Source organism: Patella vulgata, chromosome 4 (genome assembly GCF_932274485.2).
Source record: "Patella vulgata chromosome 4, xgPatVulg1.2, whole genome shotgun sequence".
Taxonomy (NCBI): domain Eukaryota; kingdom Metazoa; phylum Mollusca; class Gastropoda; family Patellidae; genus Patella; species Patella vulgata.
In genome coordinates this window covers 52015721-52033151 of record NC_065882.2, presented here as the reverse complement: position 1 = coordinate 52033151, position 17431 = coordinate 52015721, and the positions used below count along the sequence as shown (strand labels likewise).

The 17431-nt window shown below is 32.0% G+C and overlaps 1 protein-coding gene across 3 annotated transcripts in view; it reads right to left on the bottom strand.

The window, feature by feature from the left end:
• Positions 1-226: 226 nt before the first annotated feature.
• The window catches only part of LOC126819621 (X-linked retinitis pigmentosa GTPase regulator), a 77873-nt gene continuing 60668 nt past the window's right edge, over positions 227-17431 (bottom strand). For all 3 annotated transcript variants that reach the window (XM_050547748.2, XM_050547746.2, XM_050547749.2), the window contains 6 exons: positions 13145-13303; positions 11857-12024; positions 11189-11313; positions 7268-7430; positions 1915-2867; positions 227-875 (listed from right to left, as the gene is read on the bottom strand). In XM_050547748.2, coding sequence (XP_050403705.1) covers positions 381-875; positions 1915-2867; positions 7268-7430; positions 11189-11313; positions 11857-12024; positions 13145-13303 — 2063 coding nt within the window. In that variant the 3' untranslated portion in view covers positions 227-380. The remainder of the gene's footprint in view (positions 876-1914; positions 2868-7267; positions 7431-11188; positions 11314-11856; positions 12025-13144; positions 13304-17431) is intronic.

The following is a 17431-nucleotide window of genomic DNA, read 5'->3' as shown; positions in this document are numbered from 1 at the left end:
TCTTATTATGTTTGTTCAGTCAATGGTATCCATAGTCTCTTGTTTACTAGTATTCCACGTGACAAAGTAATAATGAGCAATATACAGGGTTAGAGGTGTCCACTTCTAACATATATGGTATGGTCAATGAGCCGTTTTATCGACTCTTGTCTACCCTTTGATCCAACTCTCCAACACTAACCTACCATTACCATTCCTGTTTTGTAAGTAAATAAAACCAAGATCGTCGCATTTCTTTATGGTTTTTTTTCCAAAAAAATAAAAGTCATAAAGACATAAGATTTTGTAAAGGTTATTTGAGCAACATATACACTATTAGTATCACAGTAAATTAGTATTAGGTGTCCTAAGAAAAATGATTTTATGAATCACACATTATGCTAGCTACTCAATTTTCTTTGTAATGGTTTGCGTGGATGTGTCATTCTGTTATAATTTGCCGACAATGATTTCTTTCGAACATTGTTATTTTGACATTTATGGAGATCACCGGAAAATTTTAAGGTTTCGTTATCAGAGGAAGGAAATATCAAGCGGGTGTCAGAAGCTTGCGTCGAGACTTTGCTGTCAGATCCTCCACTAAAATCTGCACCTATTTTACCGAGCAGAAGTGTGGTGTCGCCCCGTCGACGCCATGATGAAGCACTAGAAAAGACGGGTTTGAACGTTCGATGTTCGGCAGTCAGGGCTGGTGCTGGAGAAATGTTTCTTCTGGCTGGTGGTGATGCAACAGGGAAACACCACCCATCATCCAACGGGGCCTTTCTGTTATCTCTGGTGACGTTTGAGTCATTAGGTCCTGGAACTGTCCGCTGTCTATGAATTTTCGGAGGTTTTCTTGTAAGAATGTTAGAATTTGGTTTAGAACGGGGTAACTGAAACATTAAGAAAAGGATTAGTCAAATAAAGGGCAATGAACCTTAATCCAAGGAAGAAATAAACATTTTATTTACTTCAAGAAAGTTTCTTCTTCCAGATCAATTGCACTTTTGGAAAAATATATCAACAATCGCTGTTGCAGAATATAGGGTGTCCAAAACGATTTCATTAGTAGTTAAGTACATATGTTCATTTTACAATCTGGAAGATACACTTTAAAATCGCTTAATTCCTCGACTAAATCTTCAAACATATTTCTGTGCGTTAATTTAAATGTTTCTCTTAGTGGATGTTGAATATGGTATCTGTTCACCTGTAATTCCCTGATAACAACTTTACTCGTATAAAAACACAGTCCCGTTTTAATTTATCTTGTAACTGTTTGTAAACAGATAGTTTAAGATAAGAATAGGAAGCAATACCCATGTGGTGCCATATAACTGATAGAGAGTTAATCACACCTAAGAGATAACATTATCGCTTCCATACACTAGATTAACACTTGGACGATTAGCTTTAATCCCTGCTGTTTTTAATACTTGTTTGTTCAGTGGCAAACCAAGAGAACTTCCGTCGCTTAATAAAACTTCAATTACATAAACGGCTTTTAGGAAATCAAACGAGATTATTGAATTCCCTTCTGTGTTAATCACTTAAAGGCCGGTCTTGCATCGCGTGTGTTAATTACACGACAGCCACCGACTACTGTCATTATACCTGTGTCATGATTGTAATTTTCATGTCAATCAAAAGTTTAATGGTGCATGGAATGTATTTTTTCTTGCATGGTCAACTTATAGTGAGATGTAGTAGAAAATATGAATATAAAGAGTTAATAATTCTTTTCCATGAATGATTATCAATGAAGCCATTGTTCTAGAAATAACTGTGAACATCTCCCTTTTCCTTAATCAATTTCAGTTATCTATCCAAGACCCACATCAAGCAGGAAAATTGATATCAAATATCTTGTAAAAGTTACTGAACCATGGTCAGTGTTACACATTTTAAAAACAAACTGGTTAGAATACTTACATTTACAATATTAATATCCTGCTCTGATTTTAAATGTCTAGGTAGAATGGAACTAAGAAGATTATCTAACTCTTTTCGGTTCTCATTGGTAATACTGGAGGCAGATTGACTGTACTTTGGTTGAAGGAGGCGGTTAACAGATCTCTTCACATGAATGTCCTCAACATCCATAATATTGAGTTCTCTGGGTGAAACTATGGATTTTTCTCTATAAAATGTATAACTTGTTGTTAGTTTTTCAGGTGTTTTTTGTGGGATAAAATCCATTGAGATCTTTGTCTTTGGTTTGTTTTTAGGTAAAACATCATCAGCAATGTGAGGTGTTGACTGCAAAACTATATCAGCTGTGACAGTTGATTGAGATGCCCCTGGTAGCAAAACATTTGATGACTTTTCTTTATTAATTTTTTTTCCGATATATGTACCACTATTATTATTTTGTTCAGGTGCTAATATATTTTCAAACAATTGTTTATGAGTTTGTATTTGTGTATCTTTGGTACTACTGCATAATATCTGTTCTTGTTTAAGTTTTACAGTATTATGGGAATGGTCTATCTTGTTCTCTCTTTTGACATTGGGCATTGAAGGAGAATTAATAACATGATCTGTTGTCTGAGCATGAACATTTCTGGAATTGCTGGAACCTGGCAGTAAGGACTGTCTGTTACTGACTCTGGCATTGGTTTTATTTGAATTCCTGAAACTATTGTTTTTTCTCTGACTAACAGATTTTAAAGATGGGTTTGGATTTGGGTCAAGATGTCTGGTATCTAAATTCTGTGATCTTTGATCTTTGGAAATATTTTTAGATATCACTTTCTCTGAATGAACTGGTTCATGCGAACTGGCACTGTTGTTCAACGATAGCTGATTCACTTCGTAAGGTGGTGGCTTGTGGTTATTAGGTAGGGAACTATTTCTTGGAGTACTCTGTTCCACCACACATTTATCTAAAAATAAATTTTAAATAAAATATTTAAATTTTCATAAAAATGAACAAAGATAGGTTGCCAAGCCAGAAAATGTAAGCCAATAGCATACAATGCAATATCTTTATTCTGTTTAACATCATAAATGTGTTGACAAGATTCTATGACATTATCAGAATATGTTATTCATCATTATAAATCATATGATGACTTTTGCTAGTGTTCACAAGTTTCTACAATGTAGGAAAGGGACAAAACTCTAGAAGTAATTTCCAAAATTAGATCAAGTTTGATATGGTTTTTCGTTTCATTACCCTTACCAATGTAATTTCAAGCACATCGCCTGTTAATCTTTGTTGCTAGAGTATTCACAAAATCTTACAAAGAAAACAAGGACCATAACTCAAGTAGCAGTAAATAGAAAATGTTAAAATTCAACAGGCAGTTTCGTCTCACTTCTTTGAACACTGCATATAAATTTTAAACTTGAACGTTCACAATTTACAAGATTTGACCAAGTGAGCAAAGGCAATAACTTGAAGTAATTAGTTGAAATTGTTGAAATTCAATATGGTTCCTAATTCTCACTAATCTGGACAATGCTTATGAATTTTAATCTGATCGGATGATGATTTTCCAAAAATCCCTGAAATTGAATAGCATTCTTCATCTCATTAATCTCATATATAGATTTTAAAGATAGGTTGCCAGGTAACGAAACATAGGCCCACAGCAGCTAAGTCGTCCGAGAAGTCAACAAGAGTTGTCGCATATTTTTTCAATTGTCGGTAATGAAACATTTATAATACACTAAAATATGATTAAGAGTAACAACTCATTATGTAATTATCAGAAAATCATTAGAATTTGTTTAGCTTTTAGTTCTGCCCCATGCTAACGTTTAGTATACGAAACATTTAATATCATGGATTTAGCTGTTCATGTTATCAAAATTCGTTGAAAATCAATATACTTGTTCGTCTCAAGACCTTAAACTCTGTTTATCAATCTAAAGTCAATCAGATGATAACTTTGGTCTCTAGAGCATCCACAAAGATTTTTCAAAGAGATCAAGGGCCATAACTCTGGCAGTAATTATCGGAAATCGTTGAAAATCAATAGGCTTCTTCGCCTCATGACCCTAAACACTGTGTATAAATCTAAAGTCAACTGGATATTAACTTTAGCCTCTAGAGCACCCATAATATTTTCCAAAATGATTAAGGGCCAAAACTCTGGCAGTAATTATTGGATATCGTTGAAAATAAATAGGCTTCTTCGTCTCATAATCTTAAACACTGTATAAATTTAAAGTCAATCCGATATTAACTTTAGCCTCTAGAGCGTGCACAAGATTTTTCAAAGTGATCAAGGGCCATAACTCTGGCAGTAATTATCGGATATCGTTGAAAATATATAGGCTTCTTCGTCTCATGACCTTAAACATTGTATAAATTTACAGTAAATCGGGTATTAACTTTAACCTCTGGACGCCAATATACGACCACATTTCAATGTGGGCATATAAAAAAGCTGGATCATAAATTTAATGGAATCTTCAGATCGTTCACAAGACTTTTCAAAGTGATCAAGGCCTATAACTCTGGCAGTAATTATCAGCTCATGGCCTTAAACACTGTATAAATTTAAAGTCAATCGGATATTAAATTTAGCCTCTAGAGTGTCCACACTTGTGGACGCTGGACGGACAGACAGGGGCAACCACAATATACGACCACATTTCAATGTGGGCATATAAAAAAGCCGGATCATAAATTTAATGGAGTCTTCAGATCGTTCACAAGAAATTGTGGATGGACAGTGAGGATAGCAACATGTGACCTCATTTCAATGTTAGTGTATAAAATTCGTACATTTTTAAAATAAAAGTGCTGACATCATTTTCACACTTGCAAAGACAAAAAAATTATAGGAACACAATAAATGTGCAAAACATAAATGTCTCATTAAATTGATGTCTGCAACAAATGAAATGTAATATATACAGTATATATACCCCAATCCATTCTAGCTAGCAAAATTTGAAATAAAAGCCCTATTTATAATACAAGACATTTATGTCACTATCTTTAAAACCATATATAAATAGTAAATGCCGGAGATCCACACAACACAAAAACCAAACAGAGAATCAGAATACAAACCACACACATAACATACGGTAATTGTAAGTACAGTTGGTGATATTTCAATATGGCGGCCAATTTAAGGAAAGTTCTAATTTATATTTAGTTTTTTTATGCAACCATTTACTGGGATATCCTCTGTGATATGTCATTTATAGGGTTTATATAGTTCATTTCCGATGAGAAAGTTAACTTTTAATAATCCAAGATGGCAGAAATTCAAGATGTCTACCAAATGACATCACAATCAAATACCTGTATGTATTTAATTTGATTCTGATATGTTCCAATATATACTTCATAGGGATTGTTGGGGCATAAAGTTGTACAAAAAATGACCTGCTATAGGCCTATTGTAAGGAATGTCAATCTTGGTATGTTAAAGAATAATAATCTTTATACTTTTAAAAAAAACCAACGTATTTGTGTAAAGTTAGTTAATAAATGAAATAAAGACAGAAGCCATCTATTATATACTACAGGATAGATATAAATATGTCACAACCTGCAGGTGTTCATATCTTTTAAATAATCCTATTACTTTCATTCCGTATATTTAACATAAATTATAATACACCATTACTTGATTAAAGAACCAGACTTCTGTTTAAAATAACTAGCTGATTTTTGATTGTGTTTATCCTTATGATGACAAGTTTAAACCATACTACCCTACTCCCACCCCTTGCAAAAAACCCATCATAAATCAGTTTCCTTTCTAATGTGATTATAAGATATTATGCAAAGTATTTGAAAATAAAATTAATTAAGCTTATCATATTTTTACAATTTAACAAAAATATGTTCCTTAGATAGTAATCTAGATTGTTAAATAAAAAGAAACATTGATGTTCACAGATTGAAAAATGTTATTCTGAGGAGCTGGCTCATGTTCTAAGACAGAAAATGATGACACCATCAAATAAATCAATAGAAAGTAAAGGTAACTGTTAATAATTTTTGGGACCAGGCAACATGCCTTTTTATAAGGCTACATATTGATGTATATGAAATGAAAGTCTATATTTGTCTTTTAATCTGGAATATGGTGCCTTTAATTATAATGAAACTAGAAATTAAAAGGTCACAAACTGCTGTCAAAAGGTTTTAGAAGTAAAAGAGTATAGGGTATAAATGCATGCTTTTTTAAGGCATGAAAGAATGTCAAGTCAGTCAAGACGCATGTAATATGCTAATTTATATAACCTCATGCTAAGTTTAATTTATCACTGCCTATAAAACCACCATTATAACTTAAAAATAGATGTAAAATTAAAACATTTAAAAAGCAGGGTACGCCCAGCTTAATAAACCTGCCATATATATGTAGGTACTGACAAGACACAAATATACAAAACATCACTGACCCATAAAACATAGATTCATTTAAGATACCAAAACTTAGATCATTAATTTTTATAAATAAACAAACAGATCATCTCTTGGGTTTTAACAACGAATTGTTAGCTGAGTTATATCCTATTGAAAGCATACCATGGCTTATGTAAAACACCTATCATCATTTTTACTTAGTAGGCAATGACCTAATATTATATGGCAGGTCAACATATTTTTATTATCCAGTAAGATCAAGAATGTTCAATATTTGCAGTATGTTATGAGAGAAAGGAATGAAGTTTTAACGTCTTGTCAATACAAAACTTTTGTTATCTTGTGACTAACATGTGAATTTCTGTCCCATGCAAATGGTTAGGCAACACTTTACTTGTTAGACCTACAGATACCCTTGACAAGTAGGAAACAGGATTGACAAATCCCAATATTCCTCATGACCCCCAACTAGTCCTGATCCCTTACCACTCGACTACTGCAGTCCCATACACTGTATTTTATGTCTATCAGTGGTCATAAGGCCTGTCACTGAGTCAAGTGTTGTGGTTTTGATACGACTGCTAAAACCTGAGTATGATGGCATTCCTAACCACTGCTAAAACCTGAGTATGACTGCGTTCTTAACCACTACTAAAACTTGAGTATGATGGCATTCATAACCACTGCTAAAACCTGAGTATGATGGCATTCATAACCACTGCTAAACCCTGAGTATGATGGCGTTCCTAACCACTGCTTAAACCTGAGTATGATGGCGTTCCTGTGACAGCTTAAACCTGAGTATAATGGCATTCCTAACCACTGCTTCAACCCAGATGCGCAAGCAAATTATTGAAATAAAGAATTACTGTATGTTAGTCACAAAATCTCTCTTCTCTATCTGAAAGTAATATTTCTTGTTTAATTTTTAAATGTACTTACTTATTAAATGACTATCTGTTGATGATGCATAAAATTCACCAATTGTTTGTTTAGTGTATTGTCTTTTAGGTGGTCTAGGCTGCAGAAAAGTAACTGGAGGTATCTGGTTGAAGTTTTCCACATTAGCCTTTTCTTTACTAATCAAAACATTATCAAATTTATTCTGAAACAATTAATTTAATTATTTACCAGCAAAAGGAAATCAGTTTCTAAAAAATAATTTAATTCCGATGTAAATTTTTTACATTTATCTCAAAATCTGCTACGTGTTCAGTACAAAATTATGTCTCAATCAATATTACCATTGATCATAATTCAGTCATGTCAATTTTTTAAATATAACATGAAAAAATCAAGGTACATTCATATTCAATGTCATATAGGTAATGTCAAAATGATGTTATTAGAATTGTGCATTGTGAAAGTTTTTCAATGGGGCATTTTTTTATGACTCATAAACTGAGTTACTGTAATAGCTAAACTGTCCCTGTAGATTTCGTCCAAAACCAGTTACAAAACTGAACTGTCTATAATCATAGTAAATGTCATTTCATGTTTATTTCAAATTAGATTCATCAAAGAGAATCTGTCTGATCCAATTTATTCATTATCATTGAGTGGGCCGCCTTTGAAGGTTTTAGGTTTACACATAGTTTCAAATATTGGTGCAACCCGAGAATGGAAAAAAATACTATCGCATGGAATATGTGTCTATTGGGAACTTCCAACTTAGTTTCAATTCAATGAATTTTTTCATAATATGTTTAAAAGCAGATGGGGTCTCTTTGAGCTGTGCACACAACCAGAAATAAAACCAAGCAAAAAACATCTAATATATCTAAAAGCTTCATGTTTGACAGAGTTATCTTTCAACAAATTAATTTCTCATTAATAAGTATTGATTGTTTATGATTGTCCACAAATATTAATTTTCTTCTGCTGACTTGAATTTTATCTATTAACATACAAATTATTCTCAAATCATTAATTTTAACAACAAAATCATATAATTATTGTTATTGTTACAAAATTGTATAATTTCAAATGATTAAAATCAAAAATGTTCCCCAATTCCTGGGACAACATCTAATATTTAATGGCTTAATCCACGCTGAAATGTAATTCCAATTGATTATTTAGCATTTAATTAAGAAAAACAAAACCAAAATCAGCCGTGGTATAGATATTCTCAAGGCTTGGATTCAATCTAATTAAAAATATTTTGGCAAAGATTATAGATGGCTCTGGCTTGTTTTGATCATATTTAATTTATATCATCTGCAGAATGTTGACAGATATTAAATTGATCATTGTTTTGTAAATACTGAATGGAATTGAACCATTCTTGGACTGATATTCCTTTTAGAGATTCAACTTTGACAATATTGTAGTTTGAAAGGGATTCCTATATCCTCAAACGATGATCAGAGACTTTAACTAACATTCAATATTAAATTTATTACAGTAATTAATTAATCGATAAAATGTTTAATATCAAATTTATCCAAAATATTGGGTTGTTTTTTTCTCATAGTAGCTCGTTTCTAAGTAATCAAGTATTTATTTATGCATTAGTCAAGACTGTTATAATCACTTATATTATTTCATCATAGACTGTAATACTTTTAACATTTACCATGTCCTCTGTGCATTATGTTATCATTCACTATGTGTTATTTTATAATTTACTTTAAGACTATTTTATAATTTAATCTATCTGTACTATTTTACTATTTAATCTGTACTATTGTATCATTCATGTTAAAAAAAAAACATGCAATCAATTTTCTATTAGCATTCAGTCCATTTAATGCTAAAACATCTCAGCATTAAAGAATGAAACTTCAATTTATTATTTAATTAATAGATACAAAGAAATCATGTGCAATTAATTATGTGCTCAATATCATATCTTAAGGATATATTCCCTTCCAATTTATGTCACATAAAATGACAATTGGATTATTAGTTTAGTATTATCAACTGAAAATTGTGTGGTTTTTTTTACTAAAGATTGTGTGTTTATATAAAATAAATTCAATGAACACCTGCGGATATTTAGATATCTTGTGTGATTGCATATTTCATATCACCCAAAGTCAAAAGTCTTACATACATATCTCCCAAAATGTTTCCATTAAAAATCCTTACTAATTTTATGAAGGTTTTTCAGAACTAAGTGTAATCCATTTTTCTTTCTTTGAAGTCTAGAATGATTGAGATACGTTGGACATATTTCAAAACGCCAGTCATTATTTTACATTCAACAAAGTCACTCATAACTTTACAGACGGTCAGACAGTTCGTCAAAGATGTTTAAATCTCTTTCTTCAAATCAAACTGACAAATCATCAATATTTATCTATGGGCCAGGTCATAGTATGGGGGAGCAATTAGCGTGAAATGTCCATCACGTACAATTATTGTTTTGGCATTACGACCTAACTTCGTTCCACAATTTGACAAATATTTCTGAGAGAGTTAAAGTGTGTATTAAATGCCTCAATAAACAAAGCCGGTCCTTGAAGGGAAAACAGCAATCGATGCATTAGAGACACTTTGGAAATATTAGTGGTTCTTTTAGAAACACTTCAATAAAATTAGGAAATCTTTTTAGCGGTTGCTTTTGGAGTAGAGACTGATTATAATTAGAACTAGTGCATATTGATCTCTATATTAATCGGCCGCAAACTAGCCATCAACACTCACAAAGAACCACAAGTACAATAAAATGTGCGTATTTATACACTATTCATACAAATTTGGAAAATATTTTAATGAAAAATAATATTTGGAAAATCTGTTGATATTTTTTTCATTTATGACCACAAAATGATACCTTTTGGATTTATCATTGTCCCTGGAAAAATATTTTTTAAGGACATATGTCAATTTTTCAAAATGAATTGTAAAAAAACAAGTTTAATGTTTGACGGTCATAAAAAAAATAAACACATGGTAACGCGAAGTTAATCCGAGTTTATCGATTACTGTTATTATTTGTATTCTTCTTGCTCAATGGGTGGTGTTAAAATAAAATATAAGAGGAGAATATGAAATTTGATTTGCTGGTCGTAAATATCCCATATAACATGTCGAGCATCACTGATCAAAACAATGTTGAAGATGAATGTAATAATTTTTTGGAAATATTTGCATTTTCACCTGTTGTTCCTGATATTTATTACTTATTGTCAATATTTACTCTATAAATAAAATTATACCCAAATAATTTGAGAAGTCTCCATATTACCAGATAACTAATAGGAACTGGCAGCAGTCAAACAAAAAGAGAAATGTGGTTTAATGTCCACTCCACACAAAATGGGTCATTTCAGGACTAACTTTATTTCATTAATTTACTGGTACGTAGGGGTCTTTAACAATAGTAGGACACCAGGGGACCCTGAGAAATTCATGAGGTTGGGCAGACAACTCTACTACATGTCACCTACAAGCTTGACTCCATGACAGACCTTATCTAAAGGGCACGTGTTAGACGACTCCCCTACCCCTATTAGTGAAACAAGGATTGGGTTGAGATCAATCAAGTAAAATATCATAATTCTTTTGCCATTTAGATATGTTGCATATGAAGTCATATTAAACAAATTTAACATAAATTCTGTAGAAAAGACATATATATGTGACTAGCTCTGGCTAATTTGAGATACAACAAAAAATGTTGAAGATTTATTTTTTATTCTTTTCTTCCTATTTTCAGTTTCCAGCATATTTGGACAATGAATGCTATGATTTACACAAACCAATTTTTGAAGATAATTGCATATGTTACAAACAAATTTAAAGGTCTCTGAATACAAAAGTTAAATGGATGCATTCTTGTGTTTCGATATTTTGACCTACATGTCTCATTTAACAGACATCATAAAATAGTGTGATGCATGATTATGCTATTACCTGGGTTGTTGCTTCGCTATTGCCATTTACTGTATGTTTTGTGACATGAGTTGTAATGTCATCATCACTGTCTCTGTCACTATCGCTTGATGTGTCACTGACACTGTCATTTATTATATGAAGATCTGTAAAATAAGTCAAAATAAATAATTATCAAAATGCACATATGGGCAAAAACATTATGATATACCTTAATATGACATTAACTGTTTAGTCTAACATCTTTTATAGTTTTATCCTAAAAAACCCTCGCATTTCTTGATCTCAATATAATCTAGATCTAAATCATACACAGGCGGGTTTATATATACACAGTCCAAAAATATAGTACAACATTTTATATATTTTGAATCTGCAGAAAAATGACCAAACATTGATGGAATATGGGTCATTCGTACATCTAGAATAAAAATGAAATTGATACAATCTTAAAAGACAATATTGGAGAAACAACCAAACATTGACAGAGGACAGGTCATTCTTATATATAATATCAAACTAAACTATATTGGTAAAATCGTAGGATTTTAAAAGGCAATATAGTAATTTTGGTCGACACAACCAAAATATGCTGCGCTTTTATGATGTAGTCCTGTGAGAGGCCAAATCTTGACCTAAGGTTAGCGTAGTTGTGTCTAGTCAGAAATTTATTTATCTTATTTTTTTACCTGGCATTCCTGTTAATGCTACAGCATGCCATCCTCCACATTTAATATCAGAGACGTGTTCTACGATATCAGTATTCATGCATGATGGTGTTAATTGTTTATAAGATGGCTTTTGACTTGGATCAACTGTATCACTATTTTTACCCCACATAAATAACTGTCCACTGCCTGAAATCCACATAATTTCAAATTAAAAATAAAAGTTTCACATTTTGTCCTTGTGGAATCTTTGTATCCATGGCAGCACCCACAGATAGGTAGAAGCATACAGACACAATCTAATTTCGCTAAATGGATTTGATTTTTTCACACACTAGAAGATTGAAAATTATTTTTTACATAAATTGTTTAAGAGACATTTTAGTAATTGGTCACATTAAAAAAACCATAAAACTTTTAAGGGAATACAATTACCGACTTTAATAGGCACAACTTAATGTAGTACAGTTTCCTCTAACAATCAATTAGCAAGGTGTTTCAATTGTATATAAGTCCATTTCCGAACTATATCCACATTGCGCTTGATAACCAAAAAATAATTATTATTGAAACGTTGCTCCTATTAAATTCTGTAATTGTATTCCATTCAAGTTTTCTTGTTTTATTTATTTTCTTTATTATTTAAAAATCAACAATTTCTGATGCTTCTTCGGCCGATCGACTCACAGAATAACCATAACAAATATCACTTTTCTGACAATATTCCTAGTAACTGTATAAAAATAATGATTCTCTCGCTTTCAGAAAGAGATTTCAACTCTTAAACAATCCAACCTTTTCCACAACAGTAATAATAATCTAGAAAGAAATGAGCTCATAAAGTAATTGTTACACACATCAAAAGAAAATGGAGAAAAACAATATGGCTGCCTGCAGCAGATGGAAAGTCTTTAGATTTTACGACCACTGATTAAGGCTCCAGACATAGTTAAAATAGCAGCAAGTTCTTGGTGATAATCAAGTGATTACTAATAGTTTTTCTTAATCAGTCATAGGAAATGAGTTTAAGCATCCTTTCATAGGATTTTCATTAGCCTTATTAGCAAAAGTTAGGAACCTTAATGATTTTGATTTGTACTTCATTAATATCGAACAAACATAAAACTAAAAAATGGCAAAAGTTACGATAATGTTAGTTTGCTGTCAAAAGACATATGTATTATACAAATGATCAGATGTAACATTTCGAAAATTAAAAATCAGTAGAATCAATTGGAGTAGGCGGCCATTAAATTTTATTATCAAGCAGAACAATTTGTCAGCCATTGTTTTCCCTTTGTTCACTTACTTGAAATGGCAGCACTAAAACTTTCTCCACAAGATATAACAGACGTGTTGTGATAAAGCTGTGGAGTTTTCAGTTTCTTTGGAAAAGGCAAAAACAGCAACTTTGGATGACCTAGCTGACCATCAGTTCCTGAACCCCATGTGTAAATATTACCATTTGCTGAAATAAACAGAGAACATTTTCAATACATTTTTGTTTTTGACTTATTTTTGTTTTTGTTTTTGACTTATTTTTGATTTATTTTTGTTTTTGACTTAAATCTGAAGATTAATTTATTACTATCAGCTTTTCAAATTTAACCTTTGATCAGCTTATAGAAGCATTTTCAGTTCCACTGAGTACAGGAGATGGTGCCTATATGCCAGGAGGTAGAAGACAAAATTCATTTTATAACAAATTGCAAAAGACATGATGAAAAAAGAAAAGAACTGTTCAGATTAATTTTATTTCATAAACCAAATTGTTATACACTGAATGATTTAAAATACTGATGATGAATAAAAATGTAGAAATATTAAAATGTTTAGGAGCTTTTGTATACAAGTCGTTCATGGCTTTGTAAAGTTGTGTATCTTTGTATAATTATGTACATGTATGTATCCTTTGTTTCATGTTTATTTCTATCATTTTTTTATTTGTATATGCACATAACTCTGTAAAGTGTTTTAATGCAATAAAGTTTCTTCTTCTATAGTGTCTGGTACAAGTGTTTGAAATAGCAAAATTTCCAAACTGTACCATTTAGGAACAATAAATGATTTTCCAAAACTCTTTAAACAGTTAGTTCCCCCTTGTCAGTGATGCAGGACAGAGGGCCTGACAAGGACAGCTGTGTAGTCCTTCGGATGAGAGGAAAAACCGAGGTCCCGTGTATACATTAGAATGCACGTAAATGATCCCTTGGCAGTTGGAATTCGATATAAGAGTAGGCGATAGTGCCGCTGTCCGGGCAAAATTTCCCTCATATCACACTTTATGGCGTATGCCCGTCTTCATTAGCCCAGCATAGGAGCAGAACAGTAGGACATTAAACCCCCATTTCATTTCATTTCATTTCTTTAAACAGTTCTTTAATGAACATATATATTTGAAACATTGTTTTTCAAAAATATCAATACCAGTTCTTTAGTATCTTTTAGCCTAAACAGAAATAGAAAAGAAACTGGTAAATCAATATGAACATAAAATTAATTAACTTTGGTAAATCTATTTAAAAATAACATTAAGAACTTTAGTAAATCTATATAAACATAACATTAATAACTTTGGTAAATCTACATAAACATATTGATTATGCCTTAAAAATTCTTATTCTGAATATTGAACCTCAGCCTCTTAGTCTAGAGGTCAAACCAATCAGATATTTAACTGATAGCATAACAGTTACATAATCTGTGGCATGATTACCTCACGTCACATTAACATACAACCCCCTAGGGTGGGGCCAAGTAAGGTCACCATTATTTACTGTGATAAATGGTCATGACATAATAAAGAGACCTTAAACAAACATTCACTGAGCATGTTTGATGTAATTGGAAGAGGAATATAAACATTTTATCATGTATTGTATGTTTGTGTTATCCTAACTGGCACCAAATAATCATTATTATTTTTTCACTGTGATTATTACAACCACAATATATCTACAGATATCTATGTGTGCTCAATGGGCTGAAATAAATGGACCAATCTTTAGTTCATAACTGTTACAATAAGACATTATGTAAGAAAACATGAGTTGTCATTCAACAAAGGACACTTGTCTCTGGACATTTCTACTTTAAAAACTCTGGAAAATGAATCCTAATGACAGATGGCAAAAGTTGTAAAAATTATAGATAAACTGGGTTAAAAAATATTTTACAAACTTTGCTTATTTAAATAATATCATACAGAAATAAGAGCTGAAAACTATTATTTACATCGGAATCAATATACAATCAGATTAAATTACACAAAAATAACGACAGAATATCTGTTGATGTCAATTGTCAATATCAGTGATACAAATAAAATATATTTCAGATCATTACAGATGCTTCAAGATAGTTCCATGAAATCATTAGAAACTATATCAAGACAGTTTCATGACATCATTAGAAACTTCAAATGGCAAGAACACTTATGATTGTTTGTGGTCAAAGCTTTTTTTGTTGTCTCTTTGAAAGTAGTATTTGTTGGTAAAATAATGTTTCAGGTTACAACTGTTGTGTCAGATTTGTATTGTGTTAATGAATTTAAACTAAATTGTGCCTCGTATTTCGTTGGTAAATTTTCCCCATATTTACTGACCCTTGTACTTTGCATTTTTAAACTGTGGATAGCCTATGGGCCCCCTAAATGACAGTGTAAATCTGAGCATTTTGTTGGTTGGGGTAATGAAGCTAAGAAATTGAATGTTATATTCGGGTCTGGATATTCACCTCAAATAACCATTGATACTGTGATTTTTCTCAATTTTCTCAGAGGAGGATTACCCCATCCCCTGGTTCGCCCTCCTAAGTTGGGGGGGGGGGACATCCTGCGTTCGCCACAGTTTTCATACCCTGAATGTCACTTTAACTGGAATTGTATAAAAAAAAGTGTTCAACATCTAGATGTAAAGTGATTAAAATAAATTGCAAAACAAGATACCTAATACTTTTTCCATTGTTCCCCTTTGTATCATCCTCTGATATTAATTATTTTCAAATTTATTAAATGTTATTTGCTGCAGATCCTGAGCTGATCACCCAATTGAAAAGGCTTCAAAACTAGGCAACATCTGTTGAATTGTGAACTTGTAACAAATTTACAAGATGTCCTGATATAACAGGACAAATGATGTAACACCATATGTGATTTGAGTAAACACTGGGCTGGTGTAATACTAGATAATACAAGGTAACTAATAATGACCAGTTCATTGTATAATTAAATCAACATTACAGGGTTACATGAGGATAAGATAATTCCTCAGGCAATTTAAGTCAACCCAATTTATCTGAATCAAATGATGGAGGTTTAACAATTTCAGATTCAAGTCTTATATTTTACCCTTTAAACCATAATAAGGTTTTTAAAGTACCTTTATACACAATATCATCCAATCTTTAAAGTCACTGATCACCATTTGAGAAATTTTTGTATCCCTTACAAATTACAATATTAGCAATATTAAGAAAGACGAATTTCTAAATGGAATTTTGGTCCAAAATTGTTCCATTCTGCTGAGTAGGACTATTTACAAATACAATATGAACTGAAGATTTTGCAATATTCAAGATTCACTGTAGATGATATAAACGCGACCTATAAATGAAATGAGATTTAATGTCCTACTTTTCTACACCAACCGGGCTAATGAAGACCAGCAAATACACCGTGTAATTTGCTATGAGGGAAATTTACCAAGATCATGGCATTTCCGCATATTCCATATTTCAAGGATTCTTTAAGTGCGGTGCACTGTGTAAACGGGACCTCGGTTTTTCATCCCATCCTAACAACCAACCACTGTTCCGTGTCAGGCCCTCCATCCTACACCACTGATAAGGGAAGATAATGCTGTAATAACTAGAGGCACTTTGTCAGCCCCCCCCCCCCTGTTAGTGAGCCAGTGGCTTGGCCAGTACCTTACTCAGTGAGGCACCTTGGCTCCCATGCCACCTGTATATGTTGCATGAAATCTTTAGACAGGATTCTTTTAAATCCAATCGAATCCAAGCTGGGTGATTACATAGTTTAATGAGAACAAGATTCACCTTCTGCTGCCTGATTAGGGTATCACTATGGATGACCCCATTCTCATTAAATCTACTACAGAATTGCATCAAATTAACAAAATATTTTATTCCAACAGTAACCTGTCATCACACTTCTTTAAGTCTTGTACAAATGTTTGTAAATGACATGTTTTAGAACTACTGACTATGTCGAACAAGATGTACTCATTATGTGCACTGACAAGTTTTAAATAAATATAACAAAAAAGCAGACGAATGTCAAAACAGGAGTTTAAAATATTTTTTCAAAGGTGTCACAGATATTTTTCTAACTCACATTTTTTTTTTCCAACCTGTTTTTTTTTTTAAAAGTCAGCATGTATTTCATTTAAGAAACAATTACCACACACATAAGGATATCCCGAAAACATTTGGAAACATTATTGGAACTAAACCTTTTTCTCTTAAATATGTCAAGTTGGCTGTCAAAGGGTCAACTGTCATACAGGTTGAATTAAGGAAATTCTACTCTAAGGCTGGCTCTAATAGAAAACTCCAGTGTCCCTTCTAAACAAGTATG